Here is a 19,344-nt window from a genome sequence, read left to right as displayed (position 1 = left end):
CAGGATCAAGGTCACAGCAGGTTCAAAACAGTAGTTTTTTTTGGGAAGCATCAACCAGGAAGGTGATCCCAAAAACTTTGATGTAGGTAAAATAACATGCGTTTGTTAGTTGTTGTTTTTTTTAAATATAAGATTATAAAATTATCAAAACTAATATATTCCACATACTGTATGTACGATTCATATATACAAACTGTAAGACACACTATGTGGTTGAGCATCGGCTGCGGATTGAGAGGTTCAGGGGGACCAGCAGGTAATGCGAAATGTTTCTCACCTGTGCATTATTAATGATACGATACTTATGTATATTTCTCAGGATAGGTGAGCTTTAAAAATGAATAGGGATTAAATTGATTTGCACCCGTGGACTTGAGAGCAAAACTCCACACTCTTCAGCTCTAAATTTCTCATGAGGTGGCAAGGGCCTTTGAGGTCACCAGCGAGGTGGTATATTTGATTGGATTTAGGTGTGGACTCTGACTGGGCCATTCCAAAACCTTGAACTTGTTTTTGTCAAGCTATTCATTTGTTGATCTGGAGGTTTGTTTCGAGTCGATGTCATGCTGAAAGGTGAAATTCCTCTTCAACTTAAATGTTTTTGGAGAAGCCTTAAGGTTTTGCACCAAAATTGACTGGTATTAGGAGCTATTCATTATTCCCTCCACCCTGATTAAAGCCCCAGTCCATCTTTTGGTATTATGGCCAAAAAGTTCAACTTTGGTCTCAGCAGATCATTAGACATTATTCCACACAGTTTTGGGAAACGATGATTTTTCTAGGCTTCCGTCTTGCCACCCTACCCCATAACCCAGAGATATGAAGAATTTGGGAGATTGTTGTCACATGTAGGAAGCAACCAGTACTTGCCAGAAATTTCTGCAATTCTTTTAATGTCACTATAGGCCTCTTGGCAACCTCCCTGACCAGTTTTCTCCTGGTCTTCTCGTCATATTTACAGGGACGTCTTGTTCTTAGTAGTGTCACTGTTATGCCATAGTTTCTCCACTTGTTTTATTTTAGAGTCTTTACAGTGTTCTGTGGTATATCCAATTTCTTGGAAATTGTTTGTAACCCTCTCCTGATATTTTTCAACTATGAGATCCCATGCCTATAGGAACAGCTGTACTAATTGAGAGTGGGGGCATGGATGTCAGATGTTTAACCAAAAAGAAAAAACTCAGTAAAGTAGTAATTTATTCCTAGAGCTTTTTGCTCAAGATCTTTTTGTTTATTTTATCAAAATCTTTTATTTTTAATTGTATTAAGTCATTTTTACTTTGGGATTATGTTGTCCAATAAGTCATTAATCAGATTGTAATAAGATTCATGTTCTCTGCTGAGTCTAAGATTTGTTTCTGTTTATTAATTTGCCACGTATTTACATGATATATTCAATTGTAGAATATTTAAATAATCAAATTAATGAGGGAAAAGAAGGGAGATGTGAGGAGAAATGCAGGACCAGGATGGACAGTAGATCAAAACAGAAACAAAACAGAAACAGTCAATATATGATGTTGTCGGTGACCTGGGAGCAAAAATGAGCAATGGTAATGACTGTGTTCTTCTCACATTCACAAATATTCTGTTGGATTTAGCATCAACTCTCGCTTTAAAGCCACACCCACTCCCACACTCACACTACACCACAAACACAACCACAACCAGAAATCCCTTTTCCAAGAAAACGAAACTTATTGTCTCTCTCTCGCGCGTGCTCTCTCTCTCTCGCTCTCTCTCTCTCTCAGTGTGTGACTACAGGAAAATGGCAGAGGCTGGTTTTTCAAAAGAAAAGGATCAGATCAGCTGTCCAGTGTGTCTGGATCTCCTGAAGGATCCAGTGACTACTCCCTGTGGCCACAATTTCTGTAAGGTGTGTATTAATGGCTGCTGGGATAAGGAGGATCTGAAGGGCGTCTACAACTGCCCCCAGTGTAAGGAGACTTTCACTCCAAGGCCTGTTCTACAAAGAAACAACATGCTGGCTGAAGTGGTGGAGAAACTGAAGAAAGCTGCTTCTCCTGCTCACCGTTACGCTGGACCTGTAGATGTGGAGTGTGATTCCTGCATCGGGAGAAAGCGCAAAGCCCTCAGTTACTGTCTGGTGTGTCGGGCCTCCTATTGTGAAGATCATCTTAAACCTCACTATCAGTCTCCTGCCTTTAAGAAGCACAAGTTAGTTGAACCCTGTGCAGAGCTCCAGGAGAAGATCTGCTCTCAGCACGACAAACCGATGGAGATCCTTTGTCGTACTGACCAAAGCTTCATCTGTTACTTGTGTACGATGGATAAACACAAAGGCCATGATACAGTTTCAACTAAAGCAGAAAGAACTGAAAAACAGGTGAGAACTGGACATCATTATTCTTTTTCGAGTCAGTTTATACAAATTCTAGTTCTAATCTAATTTCTATTCAGTTGAATGTTATATGAGGTTATATGATTGTTACTCCCTGTAAAGTTTTATTAAAATCAAGGGGTTGTTGCTATGGAAATGTTAAACAGGTCAGACAATTCGGTGCATTTCAAACAGCCAACACCCAACAACCTTCTTACAGCATTTTACACATAAAAAGGAACACATGACCATGTTAAATCTCTGTAACTGTGTTATTAATGTGTTTCTGAGTATATTATTTTCATTTGAAATTTTCATTTGAAATTCTGTGTTTTTTAGTTCTGGTAGTTTCTAATACATTTAATTTAAGACATGTTCATATTTACATACATAAAAACTCACAACATACTATGAGTTTGCAAAACATGTTTACCTCTCATTTGCAAGTAACAACCATGCATAAATTGTGGAACTGTAAAACATGGGGAGAACTCTGAAAAATTGAGCTGGAGTTCTGGGCAGCCTCCACTTTGCACTAACTTTTTGGGCAAACAACCCCAAATTTACGCCACAAATTTTATGACCCCAAGCCTTGACCACCCTGTGTTTTTTGCTTCCACCAATGAGTGTTGCAGGCATTGTCATTTTTCCGTCATAAGGCGGCAGAGATGAAGACAATTACGTTGAATGCTTTTATTAAAAATGGAGACTGGCAATCACAAACAAATCCAAATCACAGTATCAGTGGCAAAATCCAGGAACATGCAAAGGGTCAGGCGATGTACAAACAGGTATTCAGAGGACAAATCGAAGATCAGGCAGTGAGAAAACAAACTAGTGTCAAAACTAAGCAAACATGAAACAAAACCTGAAACATGAAACAAAAACTGAACGATACTTCGCAAAATGTCAGCGTTGTGAGCATGCTTATGTAGTGTGGTGGTGATTGAATCTAACTGTGTACAATCAGTATTTAACTTAACTTGAGCGTGTGAACTATGAGTTGGAGTCCATGGTAGCCATGTTTGTAGTCGGTGGGAAATGGAATCACATGCTGAATTTGAAATTGTTCACAAGATATCTCAAAACCAGGTAATTGAATGTTTTTAGGATTTAAATTGGATGATCACAGCAATCAACAGATGAACTGATTCAAGATTTTGGAATTAATCCCAACAAGCTCACTATCACTGGTCAAATGTCTGAAATAGCTTGTCTTTATTAGCTTCCTTCCTGTTTGAAGAATATAGTGAGGGTATTTTCGACATGCAAATTAGTAACAAGAAGAACTAGACTTGGTGGTGACGACATCTACATCGACACCATTGGTGCGGTGACATTATCTTTGTAATACATACTGATAGAAGTCTAGTGTTCATTTTTTACCATGTTACGGTAAAGAAGGTAAAAAACACTTGTTTACATATTTAAATATTAATAAACATTCTTCTAAACTTCGATACTGTAATTAGAAAAGGGGACTATTTCACTAAAGCTGGTGCATTTTGAGAGCAACATTGGCCAATTGAGTGTACACAGCTTTGAAAAGTTGTAGTTGTTTACACAGTGCCGTGTAAGGATATCAAATTGGCAAGTGCTGATGGCTGGAAAACTCTATATTGGATGCATTGATTTTCAAGTAAGAACATGTATAGTATGAACTGAAGTGTTTTCATTTTGCAAGTCTACACAAAGCCCCATGATGTGGAAACTTCAACACTAGTGCAGAAAGAGAGCGATGGGGATTTATAGGAAGTTTAACTCTTTAGCTGCAGTTATTATTGACACACTGAGCTCCTGATGCAGAAATAATGAAATGTATTTTATTTGGTCTCAGAATGAGCTAAAGGAGGAGCAGATGAAATCCCAGCAGAGGATCCAGGAGAAGCAGGAGAAGGTGCAGAAGCTGAAACAGACTGTGGACACTATTAAGGTAAGGAGTGAACACACACACACACACACACACACACACACACACACACACACACACACACAACACATGGTAGAAAGTAAAACAAAGAGTTGATCTTTAAATGGACCTTAATCTTGTGTGTGTCTCTACAGTTTCGTTCACAGACAGCAGTAGATGAGAGTGAGAAGATCTTTACTGAGCTGATCAGCTCCATGGAGAAAAAGCGCTCGGAGGTGAAGGAGTTGATCAGAGCTCAGGAGAATGCTGAACTGAGTCGAGCTGAACGACTCCTGAAGCAACTGGAGCAGGAGATTGCTGATCTTAAGAGGAGAGTCACTGAGCTGGAGCAGCTTTCACACACATACGATCACATCCACTTCCTCCAGGTAACACTCCCTGTCTGATCTACAGACGGCGCTGTTCCTCACAAAGTTTCCTCCTAAAAGCTCATTACAGCAACAATAAATGTTCCTGTCTGAGATCACAAGTGTGTGTTTGGTCTGATTCAGTCTGAGATTCATTCGTTCCTCTCCTGCACTTTTCTCCTTCTCTATTATGTGTTTCCTCTCTGTAGAGTTTCCCATCTCTGTGTGTTTCTCCTGGATCTGAGAACTCGCCCAGCTTCACTGTCAATCAACATCTCTCATTTGATGGAGTGAGGAAATCTCTCTCAGATCTGAAAAAACTAGTCGAGGAAATGTGTAAGGAGGAATTCAACAAAATCTGTCCACAAGGTAAACAAGCAAACATTTGTTCTGTATCACAGTAAAGACCCATAAAATGCACATTACCCGAATAAGAAGCAAGTATTGACCTCGTAAAATTACAAGGGATTAGCATAAGGCTTGTAAACTTACAAAATTACATCAAGCTAACAGAACGTAATCACAAATCGACCAACTAGTCTCATATACAGTAACCCCAAAACGTATTTCTACACTTAATCCACACTTAGAAATGCATGAATTTCACTGCATTAGAAAACATGTCAATCCAAGTGCCATTTATTTTAAATTAAGATACCACTATCACACTTTTCAAAGCAAAACCTTTCTCAAAAAATAGATTGTTCTGCTTAAAAATGTGGAGAGAAAAAAAATAGATATAGTGATCAAAATTAGACATAAAAAAGTATTTGGACACTCAATAGATGTGTTAGGATTTGGTTTGCCATTGGTTGACAACTTCATGATAACGTCTGGAGATAAACCGGTTTCTGTAACAGTTGTGGTGGAAGTTTCCTCCAGGTTTCAACCAACAAAACAATCAGTTCATCTTCATTAGAGTATCGACAATCTGCTCATTTCCTCTCCACTGCATCCCATAGATGATCTGTAGGGTTTTGTTCACTATACGTTTGGGAAGTATTCTTTCAAAAGGTAGCTGGTATGCTTTAGATTATTATCCTGCTGAAAAAACCACTTCTGTCACTTGGACCATTTCTTTGCTGATTTCAGCACGTTTAAATCCACAATGTCGTTGCACACGTCTGAGTTCCTGATTCCATCAATGAACACAAGCTCAGCAACACCACTGTATGAGCTTGTAACAGTCATCGCCATGCTTTATATTACCCTTATAGTGCAGTTTGGTTCAAATTCTCTTCCTGGCTTTCTCCACACCAACACTATCATCAGATCCATCCATGTTGCATTCAGATTCATCAGAAAATAAGACAGTCCTCTCCTTCTGCACTAAGTTTTGTAGAGTAATTCTCACTGATTTCTGAATCAATCCTTGTGCTGTTTCTTGCCTGTTTTTCTTGATTTTACCAGCAATATTTTTCTGGCATGTTGCTGTGTTCATTCCCACATCCTTCACAATTCTTTAAAAAAAATATCCAGCTGTGGAGAAAGGAAAATGTAGTTTTACATTCTGTTCGTAGTCATTTTTACAACTACTTTTAACCAGCTGCTCCCAAGGTAATTTATAATGGATGTACTCTATATGGCCAAAAGTATGTTTACACCCGACCATCACACCCATATGTGGTTCTTCTCCAAATTGTTGCCACAAACTTGGAAGCACACAACTATTTATAGAATGTCTTTGTGTGCTGCAGCATTACAATGTCAAATAGGATTTCATACTTGCAGTTTATTTACAATTTTTTGTACAAATGGCACCACTACTGTAGGTTCCAAGCCCATACGTTTTAGGTGTCAGTCACTTTCATGACCATTTAAGTGGCAGTTGATTATAAGATTCAGGCAAGGAAGCACAAACGGCACAAAGCTCACTCCCCCACACTTTCATTCGCGCTCAGATAGTTTTAAAATTAAAAGCCTGTTGTCCAATGAGTGTTCATCTTTGCTCCCACTGAAACACAGTGTGCTTGAATCTGCCATAGAAGCCAGGTTTCATTGGGCTTTTGCATCAAATGAATGAACAGCATGAAACTGCAGAGAGATATTTGATCATTTGATTCACTAAAATCTTGATTTTCACTAGACATGATGAATAATTTAAACACTTTGGTAAACAGTTCATTTCTGCATTTTAATGAGATTTTAGGGGATGCTGGGATTAACATGTAGTATTAAAGCAATCGCCCGTGAGTGTCATGTATTCTCCCTCTTTGTGTGTGTGTGTGTGTGTGTGTGTGTGTGTGTGTGTGTGTGTGTGTGTGTGTGTGTGTCCAAATCCCCAGGGCTGTTAATGTTTTATTTTCACTGCCGTGTGCATTTATTTTGATTTCTGTCTTGTCTTCACCCCTTCTTGTAATTGATGTTAATCCCTATTGCCCAGCTGTTACCTGTTTAGTTTCTGATTGTTTTGTCTGTTTAAGCCCTTGTGTTTCTATTCTTTCTATTACTTTATTTGCAAGTCTTGTCCATATATACAGTATGTATGTTTCCAAGCCGTATTTCCCAGTTTCATGTTTCTTGTATATCTTGTCTGACCTCCTGGTTTTGATATCTGCCTGTGTTTTTCTGATAACTATTATAGGATATTTACGAAATAATCCTGTCTGCTTGTGACATGCCCCATGCAATTATTATGTTTACTGGTTTGCCCTGAATAAACAGCATGTTGACATTAAGTATGTGCACCCTGCTTCATCGAGTGACACGTTACAAATAGATATCGCCAAATTTCCATGCCCCCCCCCCCCCCCCCCCCCCCCCCACTGGGATGGAGACATTGTTGAGGTGTCTGTCTGAAACAAGCGAGGAATCAATTGTTTCATTTTCATGCTTTAAACTGTTTCTTCTCCATTTTCCAATCTTCATTTTGTCTCTGTGTCTCCACAACTGCAGCAGTTCAGAATATTTCACCCTCAGAACTGAAGAGCAGAGAAGATTTTCTGCAGTGTAGGTTGAACACACACACACACACACACACACACACACACACACACACACACACAGTGTGTATTGTGTATCTGACATATTTATACTTAATGATTGCTGTTCCATAATATTTAAAATATTTCATATAGAGCAGCATTAGGAGGAGAAACAGACAGGTGTCTCACACACGTATTAATATCTAACCTGTGGACATTTTATTGTTTTAGATTTCTGTTATCTGACTCTGGATCCCAACACAGTACAATATCGACTAAGTCTGTCTGAGAAGAACAGAGCGGTGACACGTAGTGGGACAAATCAGCGATATTCTGATCATCCAGAGAGATTTGACTACTGGCCTCAGGTGTTGTGTAAGGAGAGTGTGTGTGGACGCCGATACTGGGAGGTGGAGTGGAGCGGTGTTGTGTACATATCGGTCTCATACAAAGAGATCATCAGGAAAGGGCGGGGTAATAAGTGTTTGTTTGGATTCAACAGTCAGTCCTGGAGTCTGCGATGTTCTTCTTCCTCTGTCTCTTTCCGGCACAACAACATTGCGACTGTGCTCCAAGGTCCAGTGTCCTCCAGAATAGGAGTGTTTGTGGATCACAGTGCAGGAACTCTGTCCTTCTACAGCGTCTCTGACACGATGAAGCTCCTCCACAGCGTCCACACCACATTCACTCAGCCTCTATACGCTGGGTTCTGTAAATGGAGTTATGACTCACCTTTGAGGTTATGTGATCGAATATAAAATGTTAGCAAAAGTGTTTAGTATTAATTGCTACAATGGGAAGATTTTGGTGCAGAAACTGTAATTATTATTATTATTATTATTATTATTATTATTATTATTATTATTATTATTATGTATCTATGTGGATCTCATTTATAGATTAATAAATTGCATAAATAATCTGCCGGATGTAGGACGTTTCTAGGAAAAAGCAATGTTATGAAACAGAGTATTTAATTGTATGTAGTATTTGCTGGTTTATTATACTGATATGAAAACTTTTTGTTTCTTCAGAAATAATAAAAATTACTCAAAGTTCTGCATTTTTCTGTGCTGCTGCTGGTGGAAACAGATCATAATGTGTATAAAAGCCATTTTATATTTTATATCTTTTTTTAAAAAATTCTGGTCAAGATTCCATTTAACATACACTGCACTATAAAAGTATTCAGAACACTTCCTCATCTATCTGCAAAAAAATATATTTTATAATAATTATATTATATTATACTACAGTGCCCTCCACTAATATTGGCACCCTTGGTAAATATGAGCAAAGAAGGCTGTGAAAAATTGTTTAACCTTTTGATCTTTTGTTAAACAAAATGCAAAAAAAAATAAATACTCTGCTCTCTTAAATATCAAACAATTGCAAACAAAACACAAGTTTATAAAAAAAAATCTTTGTTAAATATATGTGTGCAACAATATTTGGCAGGCTGTCACGATACGGTAACTGAGGCGGAAGCAAGTGCAGGTAAGAATAACAAAAATACAAGGGGCAGGCAGAAATCGTAGTCAAAGAACTGTGTGTGTGTGTGTGTGTGTGTGTGTGTGTGTGTGTGTGTGTAATTTGCTGCAGGTGTCTCTGATTAGAACTCAGGAGATGGTGTGCGCATGGGAAGTGTAGTCCTCGTCGGCCATATTTGTAGTTTGTGTTGTATTCTGGGAACTGTAGTTGCTGGTTTACTGTGACATGACAGAGACTTTTAGTCAGTACTTTGTGCTACTTCTCCTATAATGCCTGATGAGGTTGGAGAATACATGGCAATGGATCTGAGACTATGCCCAATATTTGTGCAATGCCTCTGATTGATTTTTCCTCTTTTCTCTGCTTCAAAATGGCTTGCATTTCACCATAGACGGCTCTTTGATCTTCATGTTGGCATATCCTTTTTAACAACAAATGCAGTCTTCACAGGTGAATCTGACGGCTAAAACCAAGAGTAGATGTTCAGAGCTATTTGTTGTTTAAACAATCAATCTAACAGGATACACCTGGGTAACTTGAAACACCTCTCGGTCACATGCTTGAGTAAATATTGATTTTTGCTTGAATATTGGGTGGTCTGACACAAAAGGTTCTACATATTATGTTGTTTACCACATCTAGATGTAAATACCAGAAAATAAAAGCTGAAATTCTAAACTCTCTTCTCATTTCCATCTTTTTATCTCAAACTCAAATGTTTTCAGTGCGATTTCTGTACGATTTTCTTCACATCTTCTTGGTTTTCTCCAACTGCTGAAGCCATGGTCCACAGAGCTTACAAAGCATGCATGGTATCTCACGTGTTGAAAGGTATCGATCAGGAGAGGGGTATATGAGAATTTCCAAAACATTAGATGTACCCTGGAACACTGTGAAGACCAACATCAACAAATATAGAAAATGGAGCACCACAGTGACATCACCAAGAACAAGGTGTGCCTCCAAAATATATAAAAGACAAAAACTTACAAGGGAGGCTGCCAAGAGACCTACAGCAAGGGGCTGTAGGAATATCTGACAAGTACTGATTACTCTCTGCATGTGAACAATCTCCATATTCTTCACGTTATTATGCCATGGGGTAGGGTGTTATTATATTCTTATACCATGAGGTAGGGTGGCTAGACAGAAGCCATTCCTCACAAGAAACATCCAAGCCCAGTTAGATCACCCCAAACCATGTGGCAAAATGTGTAAATAAAGCACATCACCAAAAGAACATCATACCCATAGCGAAACGTGGTGGTGGTAGCATCGTGCTTTAAGGCTGATTTTCTTTAGCCAGACCTGGAGATTTTATCAAGGTGGAGGGAATTAAGAATAGCTACAAATTCCAGTCAATTTTAGTGCAAACCCTTCAGGTGTCTGCTAGAAAACCGAAGAAGAACTGTCACCTTTCAGCATGACAGTGATCCAAAGTATACATCCAAATCAACACACTTTCAATAATGACAAGAATGACAATATTCCCTTGTGAAGTGGGAAGGTGGGAGGACCATGGGCATTGTGGCATGGTCCAGCTTACCAGCAGGAAGGGTGCATTGGACTTTGGCTTAGGCACAAGAGGAACATGAGAAGATAAATCTATTGATGTCAGTCATCATCCTAGGCCATCCTGGGGAGACTTGTGAATGCCTGGGTGGCTGGTAGCTGGGGACATATGTGTCTATGTGATGAGTTTTTCCTTCAGACCAGGTGGCACATAAGTTCTTCCGGCAGGGCATGTCTTAGGTGCATGGTGGCTCAGGATTTGTGCTACTTCTTGGTCAATTATCCCAAGTAAATGTACCTACAAAGTATGACCGAACATGCTCTCTAGATAAGTATGGGAAAGAGAGTCAGCTTTAACATTCTTGAAGATATGCCTACAGGAGATGCTGAAATGAAACCTGGAGAAGAACAGCACCAACTGCTGTTTTCAGATATTCAAAGTTTTGGCCTGTAAAAAGGACAGGGTGTGCATCATGCCCTCAGTCCAGTGTCCAGGCCAACTTGACACTAAGAAGTTCTCTCATTTCAATGTCATCATTTCTTTCAGTTGGGGTGTGTTTCTTGGGGAAGAAGGCTCTTCATCCACAGCTGACACATGACCACACCCCCATTGCCACATGGTGCTATGTCATTAAAATATTTTTTTAATTAGACTGTTGAAGGAGTTACTGTAATAAGAGTAATGTTTCCCACTGTCGTTTATTTCATTTGTTAATTTGATGGGTCTTTACCTGATGCATTCCAAATGTAGGTTTTTTTTTTTGTTTGTTTGTTTGTTTGTTTTTTTTATTAAATCAGTAGTAACAATGGAGATGTGAGGAGAATGAAGGAAAAGACAGGACCAGGATGGAGACTTAACCAAAACAGAAACTGAACACCACTACAAAGAACTGATGCTGCTGCTGTCCTGGGAGCCAAAACCAGTAAAGCTACTCACTTTCACAAATATTTATTCACCTGTCAGGTTTAATCTCACTATATTGGCGACCTTAAGTCAATTTTTATGCCTCAAGTTATTTTCTTCTTATTATTTTTCAGGTTATTATTCATGACCTGAGAGTCTCAATGCTTTCAAAAGACTGATCTGGCCATCAAGCTGTTTGTCTTTTTTCTCCACTTGTTTATATTTATCATTTGTTTCCCGGTGGAACTGCTTTACAATTCTGACTTCCTTATAAAGTTGTTTTTGTCCTTTGAAAATTGACTTTTGTTACTACAATTGAGTCAGATACATTTATGTTACAAAAGCAAAATGTGTCATTTTTTGTTCATTGATTCATAACAGTGATGTACCTTTTGTTCATAAACATTCCAGTGATTATGTAAAAACACAATCAAATATGTAACGTGATCAAATCAGAATTCAATTCATCTGGATCTTTAAACCACATTTACACCTTTTCTTTAAAGCCTGAACTTCTGGCCTCCCTCTCTCTTTAAAGTCACACATACTAACACAAATTAGCTCATTTCAGAGAAAACGAAACCCAGGAACTCAGTTTCTCTCTGTCTCTCTCTCCCTCCCTCTCTCTGTTCTCCCTGTGGGTATAGCCAGCTTTTTTAAGGTGTGCATTAATTGTGAATGGGTTGAGAAAGATCAGAGGAGGGTTTTCAGCTGTCCCCAGTGTAGATAGACTTTCACTTCGAGGACTGTTCTACAGAACAACATGCTGGCTAAAGTGGTTGATAAACAGAAGAATGAACAAACTGCTTCTCCTGCTCACTGTTACGCTGGACCTGGAGATGTGTAGTGTGATTCCTGCACCGGAAAACCCAAAGCCAGTAATTCCTGTCTGGTGTTTCAGGCCTCCTATTGTGAAGATCATCTTAAACCTAGTCGAAGCCTGTGCAGAGCTCCAAGAGAAGATCTGCTGTCAGCACAACAAACCGAGATCTACTGTCGTACTGACCAAAGCCTCCTTTGTTATTTGTGTACGATGGACGAACACAAAGGTCATGATATGGTGGCTGCTAAAGCAGAAAGAACTGAAAAACAGGTGAGAAGTTGATTTGATTATCCTTTTCCAAGTAAACTTATACAAATTGTTTTTCTAATCTAATTTCTGTTGAGCTGATTTTATAAATTTTATGTGACTGTCCTTCGCTGCAGAGTGATTTTTTATTACAAATTAAATGGTCACTGGTAAGCAAGTATTAAACAGGTCAGACCTTTCAGTGTGTTTTAAACAGCCAAAACCCAACATTATTCATATAGAAATTTACAGTAAACACACATGACTATGGAGAAGTGCTATAACAGTGTTAAAACGGTGTTTTCATTTGAATGAATGAATGAATGAATGCCTTTTATTGTCACTATACATATGTACAATGAAATTAAGAGCCATTCCTTTTTGTTCCGTGCAAACATGTACATTCAATAAACAAGAAGAATAAACAGATAGATAAATAGATAAATAAACAAGATAAATAAACAAGATAAATAAACAAGATGTACAAGATATACAAGATATTGGGGTGGATGGGGGAGGTTCTATGAAATGCACAGTTTTGAGACACTATATACATATGCCGTGAACTCATGTATTTACATGTATTTGTTTATAATAGTAATAGCTTTCGGGAAGGTGTAAATATCCATCAGGGAGGAGAGAGGGCAGCCAATGATCTTCTGTGCTGCTCTTACTACTCTCTGAAGCATTTGAAAACATTTGAAATGGTTTAGGTTTCGTTCTGTTAATTTCTAATACATTTTAATTTAGGTATATTTCTATTTAGTTTATATTACTTGAAGCACTTGAAAAAGACAGAAAGCCACAAGTGGACTGCTCGACCCTCTGCAGTTTGCCTACAAAGCCAACAGGTCTGTGAACAATGCCTTCAACGTGGAGACCCTTGTTGCATACAATAATATTACATCCAATAATTAGATAAGGTGATATCTGTATATGCCTGGGGGACTTAAGCAGGAGCCACACGTGAGTCTACTGAAAGCCAAGCTCGACTGATTATACAGGTGGAACCAGGTGTGGCTCCTGTACCCAAATCTTCAACCAAATCTGAGCTGGAGTAACTACATATGAGTAACTACACATGACTTTTTCTATTTAATTTAACCAACCAAACATGTTTCAGCTGGTGAGAGAATATCTGCATCTGTGTCTCAGTGTGGCAGTGTTATCTTGCTGATATGCACTGAAAAGGGGCTAGTGTTCCTCTTTTAAGATGTAAAGGGAGCGCAAAAATCACTCTGTTTTAAAGGTGTTTACTTGTAGAAGAATTGAGGAGGATTCTTCTATATTGGTAATGATGATACTGGAGTGAGCAAGCAGATGAATATACCAAAGCTGCCATGTTGTCACGATTTCCCCTCGAGCTAGAGTTGCAGTATTGAGCGTGCTCGGAAACCTGAAGCCCGAGCTTGTTGTGAGAGCTCGAAGCGTGAGCCCAATGAGCAAGCTCTTACGAATGCACGCTGTTGGGCCTTCAATGACATTGACTTTGTTAACTTTGGACATGTGCTTTTGTTATGGTTTATGTCCTGTCTCCGCCCCTGTACTGTCATTGGTTGTTTCCCGTGTGTGTGGCATCATTGTTTTCAGCTGTCTTGTGTTTCACCCCGATTACGTTTGTCATTTAAACCCCTCATGTCTCTTTGTACTTTGCTTTCATTTCATGGTTTTTCATTTCATGGTTTTTGATCTTGCATCTAGTTTCTTGTTTTGTGTTTTGCCTTGCCTAGTTTATGCCCGTTTGCCGATCGCCTGACCTTCTGCCTGTTTTTGGACCACGCTTTTGATTACCGATTTGGATTTGTCTGCCTGCCTCTCTCTAATAAAAATCTTTAACTGCACTTGCATCCGTCATAACATTCTTTACGTAAAATACGTGACACATGTTTTGAGGACACCATTGCCTGATCAGATGTGCATAGCTATGAGAAGCAGTAGGAGGTTTTTTTTATACAGTGCTGTATGCAGAAAATTCTTCCTCTAATGCATTGATTTTCAAGTTGGAAAATGTATACTTTTAACATAAGTGTTAATTTGGCATGGTTGGTACATGAGAAAAACTTCATCACTAGTAGAGAAAGAGGTGGGGATTTATAGGAAGCTAATTAGACAGAGGAAATAGGATGAGCTTTGTTTCTAGCATGGACTTTCTCACAAACTCCATTTAATGGTCTACAGATAAAGATCTTTATGAATGTGAGTTTATTCATTTCAGCATCATCTTTAGGTTCAGGTAATACTGCTGAACTATATCTTAATGTTTCTGTAACATAAACAATATTCAGTGCGTTTACATGGACAACGATAATCCAACATTAACCCGATTAAGACAATACTCTGATTAAGAAACTACCATGTAAACAGCCATTTTTAATGATTAAGGTCATACTCGAAGTAAACGCAAATCGAATTAAGACATGTGGAGTATTCCTGTATTAGTCGCATTATCGACGTGTATTACAGACATGTAAACACCTTAATCACACTATTAATGTTGTGTGAGAGTTTTCACTGCATTTTGCGACAGGACATGTACACACACGGCAGTGCTCAACCGTTTGACGGCAAACAAGAGAGCATGGCTGTGTCCCAAATCATGTAGTCACCTACAACACAGTAGGCGAAACACATGCATATTGTAGGTGAAATACATGTATCTCGGCTGCTATACAGCAGTTAAGTACGCGGTTTGGGACGCAGCCCACGGCTTCAAGCAGTTGTCTATTTGCACGTACAGCATGACAAATAATTTTTTCTAATTTAAAAATGTACAAATCTGTTTCTATAGAACGGGAGTGAGCATTAACTCTTTAGCTGCAGTTAATTTTGCCACATTGAGCTCCTGATGTAGAAATAATGAAATGTATTTTATTTGGTCTCAGAATGAGCTACAGGAGGAGCAGATGAAATCCCAGCAGAGGATCCAGGAGAAGCAGGAGAAGGTGCAGAAGCTGAAACAAACTGTGGACACTATTAAGGTGAGGAGTAAACACACACACACACACACACACACACACACACACACACACACACACACACACACTATGGACAGTATAGGGTCTCAGTAAGAGAAAGAGTTGATATTTAAATAATGATCCATTTTGTGTGTTTGTCCTAACAGTTGCGTTCACAGGCAGCAGTAGATGAGAGTGAGAAGATCTTTACTGAGCTGATCAGCTCCATGGAGAAAAAGCGTTCGGAGGTGAAGGAGCTGATCAGAGCTCAGGAGAAAGCTGAACTGAGTCGAGCTGAACGACTCCTGAAGCAACTGGAGCAGGAGATTGCTGATCTTAAGAGGAGAGTCACCGAGCTGGAGCAGCTTTCACACACACTCGATCACATCCACTTCCTCCAGGTAACACTCACTGTCTGATCTACCGTTTGTGCTGTTCCTCACAAGGTTTCCTCCTAAAAGCTCATTACAGCACCAATAAATGTTCCTGTCTAAGACCACAAGTGCGTCTTTGGTCTGATTCAGTCTGAGATTCATTCGTTCCTCTCCTACACTTTTCTCCTTCTCTATTATGTGTTTCCTCTCTGTAGAGTTTCCCGTCTCTCTGTGTTTCTCCTGGATCTGAGGACTCACCCAGCTTCACTGTCAATCAACATCTCTCATTTGATGGAGTGAGGAAATCTCTCTCAGATCTGAAACAACAAGTCGAGGAAATGTGTGAGGAGGAATTCAACAAAATCCGTAAAGAGAGGCATAAAAGTCATATAACAGAAATAAGAAGTAAGCAGGAAGAAGACTGCATAAAACCACAAAGTATTATCATTAGCCTTGTAAATTACACTGAGATAAATTCACCAGACAAAAAGGAACTTAATCACAAATCCACAATCTAATCGTAGTTGATGCCTTCAATTCAAATCTTTAAACTTGCCACTGAGATGAAACACTGAAACCAGCAAGAAACTAATTTTTCATTTTCATATTTAAACTGTTTCCACATGATTTTTCCTTCTGCATTTTGTCTCTGTTTCTCCACAGTTCAGATGATTTCACCCTCAGAACCAAAGAGCAGGAAAGATTTTCTGCAGTGTATGTGTAAAACACACACACACACACACACACACACACACACACACACACACACACACACACACACACATACAAAGAAAGAGAGAGACAGACAGACACACAGTGTGTAAGCATGACTGTATTACCTTAATATGATAGTTTTTGCCTGATGACTGATGTTGTGTAATACTTAAAACAATTTCCTATAGAGCAGCATTAGGAGGACAGAAGCACACACTGGTGTTTCACATACACTTATTATAAACCCGGTGATTAATATCTAACCTGTGGACATTTTATTGTTTTAGATTTCTGTTATCTGACTTTGGATCCCAACACGGCACATCCTTACCTCATTCTGTCTGAGGAGAACAGAGTGGTGACACACAGTAGGACAGAACAGCGATGCTCTGATCATCCTGAGAGATTTGACTACTGGCCTCAGGTGTTGTGTAAGGAGAGTGTGTGTGGACGCTGTTACTGGGAGGTAGAGTGGAGCAATGTTGTGGAAATATCAGTCTCATATAAAGAGATTGGGAGAAAAGGAGGGGGTAATGAGTGCTTGTTTGGATACAACAGTCAGTCCTGGAGTCTGTGTTGTTCTTCTTCCTTTGTCTATTTCCGGCACAACAGTATTAAGAAGGTGCTCCAAGGTCCCGTGTCCTCCAGAATAGGAGTGTATGTGGATCACAGTGCAGGAACTCTGTCCTTCTACAGCGTCTCTGTCAGGATGAGGCTCCTCCACAGAGTCCACACCACATTCACTCAGCCTCTATACGCTGGGTTCTGGATATGGGATTATAATTTACCTATGAGGTTACATTATCTAAAATAAAATGTTAGTAACCGAGTTCAGAATTCAAAAAATTCAAATTTTGATGTCTTCCTAACCTGCGGTGGCACTGTTGTGTGCAGAAATTTTCTATACACACAAAAGTTACATAAATAATCTTTTATTGCAGAATGTAGGATGTTTGTAGAAAAAGAGGAACGTTATTAAACAGACTCCTTTTAGGAGATTTATTTTACTGATATGAAAAATCTACAACGTCTCAAAACAATTCTGTTTTGGCTTTGGCAAAGATTGTCTTCAGACACAATAAAACTTTCTCAGACTGTTGAATCTTTCTGTTTTGCTGCTGGTAGAAACACACTATACTGTGTGTCAAGGCCATAGGCACATCCTGAACATTGGGCCGGACCAAACAATTTGGTGGGGGTGGGATCATAAATGTAATCGTCTTTTTTAGTTCTCAATGTAATAAAGGCCCAAATATTTATATATAACCTTTATATTTAGGACCAAAATAACTAGGTCAGTGTGTAGTACAATACAAAAACAAGTTAGATTAGACGTTTTATTATGTTTCAGATTTACTCTTTCTCTACCTCCAGGCAGGCTTTTCATCTTATTATGCACAGATATAGTGAATAATATGTTCCAAACGGTAGAGCAGACAAAATATGACTTAAAAAACTTCCACTGTGTATATACTGCTAGCTTTTTTCCTGTTCCTGTCAACTTTTCTGCTGTCCTAAAGAAAAAAATTATATCACTTGATTGTCTTTTATTATTGTCTATGTGAACATGACTGTGAACACAGTCTGAAAACAGCATCTTCTTGGTGCCAAATTGTAATGTAGTGTTGCAGCAATAAAACTACTAACAATAAGGACAAATGTAGTATGATTTTATTTTCCATGAAAATTCATTTTGTCTGTATTAAGATGGAGACTGTTTTTTTTTCATACTGTAACCTTATAAACACCTGTGCTATTACAGTAATTTGGCCTGGATCATATTAAGTCCAACTTTGGCAGATAAAAAAGTGTAGAAATCATTTGGTCCATACCAATGCCAAACATCTATTTAATTTTGTTGGGGTTTTTGTGTGTGTTTTCTGCTGATGGTAATGGAAGTTGGAGACTACACTGTTAGCATTGTTTTAGCACAGTTCATCAGTGTAATGCAATCTCAGCGGTGGCTAACACTAGGAAGCTAGCTGACGCAAGCTAAGCTGACAAGATACCTATATCGTTGGGAAATAAGCTTAAAATTAACTGTCAAAGTTTCTAATTTTATCTAAACAATATATTTAAATAGCATTACAGTTATTTCACTCTATGACTAAAACTCTGACAACTCACTGATTAAAACCTCTGACCACTCAAAGTGCACTTGGAGTTTTCTCTGAGGTAAAAAGTGGTTAAAATAGTGAGTTAAACGTTAAAGATAACACAAATATTTACCTTAGTAAAGTATAAATACTCCTTCAAAGTATTTAAGTACAATAATAAAGTGTTTTTTTGTTTTTGTTTTTGGGTTTTTTTTACCATTGTTACTACACCCCACTGTTTTAAAGGCTTGAGCACAATGTGGATCCTTATTTGGCTTCCACTGTACTGAAATTAGGTTGGATGTCAGATGATTGACCAAAAATGCCAAAAGACTTCAATATAGTAGTGATTTATTAATTTGTTAGGTATTTATACCTGATGTATTCTGTCTTGGAATCTTCTTCAGCAAAAAATTAAAACTTCTGCATCTCGAGGTTTTTGATGGCAAAAAGAGATTAGACTTCTACTACCACAGTAACAAGAGCCAAGTCGGTTCGCAAAGCGACTGCTGGACTCGATCTTGATAACCTATTTTATACACTCTCAAAACAAATAACACACACATGTCCTTCAACTTTGCTGCATCTTCTCTAATCCGGGTGGCCTTAACAGTACATGCATATTCTGTATTTTTCTAACGTCTGCAGTTTGAACAATGGACCACTCATAAAGCTTGGCAATAATAGT

At 38.6% G+C, this 19,344-nt stretch overlaps 1 protein-coding gene across 2 annotated transcripts; it reads left to right on the top strand.

The window, feature by feature from the left end:
- The first annotated feature begins 1,661 nt into the window (after positions 1-1,661).
- Positions 1,662-18,219, top strand: LOC108278117 (tripartite motif-containing protein 16). 2 transcript variants are annotated; one of them, XM_047161434.2, is made up of 6 exons: positions 1,662-2,347; positions 4,179-4,274; positions 15,640-15,873; positions 16,062-16,251; positions 16,510-16,560; positions 16,848-18,219. In XM_047161434.2, the coding sequence occupies exons 1-6, from the start codon at positions 1,769-1,771 to the stop codon at positions 17,372-17,374; spliced, it is 1,677 nt and encodes a 558-aa protein (XP_047017390.2). In that variant the 5' UTR covers positions 1,662-1,768; the 3' UTR covers positions 17,375-18,219. The 2 variants fall into 2 exon arrangements, with proteins under 2 accessions (XP_047017390.2, XP_017346786.1); XM_017491297.3 differs by lacking the exons at positions 15,640-15,873; positions 16,062-16,251; positions 16,510-16,560; positions 16,848-18,219 and adding exons at positions 4,406-4,639; positions 4,828-4,987; positions 7,514-7,567; positions 7,774-8,601 and having other exon boundaries at positions 1,672-2,347.
- The last annotated feature ends 1,125 nt before the right edge of the window (positions 18,220-19,344 follow it).

The sequence above is a fragment of the Ictalurus punctatus genome, chromosome 17, assembly GCF_001660625.3.
Source record: "Ictalurus punctatus breed USDA103 chromosome 17, Coco_2.0, whole genome shotgun sequence".
NCBI classification, from domain to species: Eukaryota; Metazoa; Chordata; class Actinopteri; order Siluriformes; family Ictaluridae; genus Ictalurus; species Ictalurus punctatus.
Note: the sequence above shows the minus strand (reverse complement) of the source record. Positions and strands in the feature narration are given on the sequence as shown.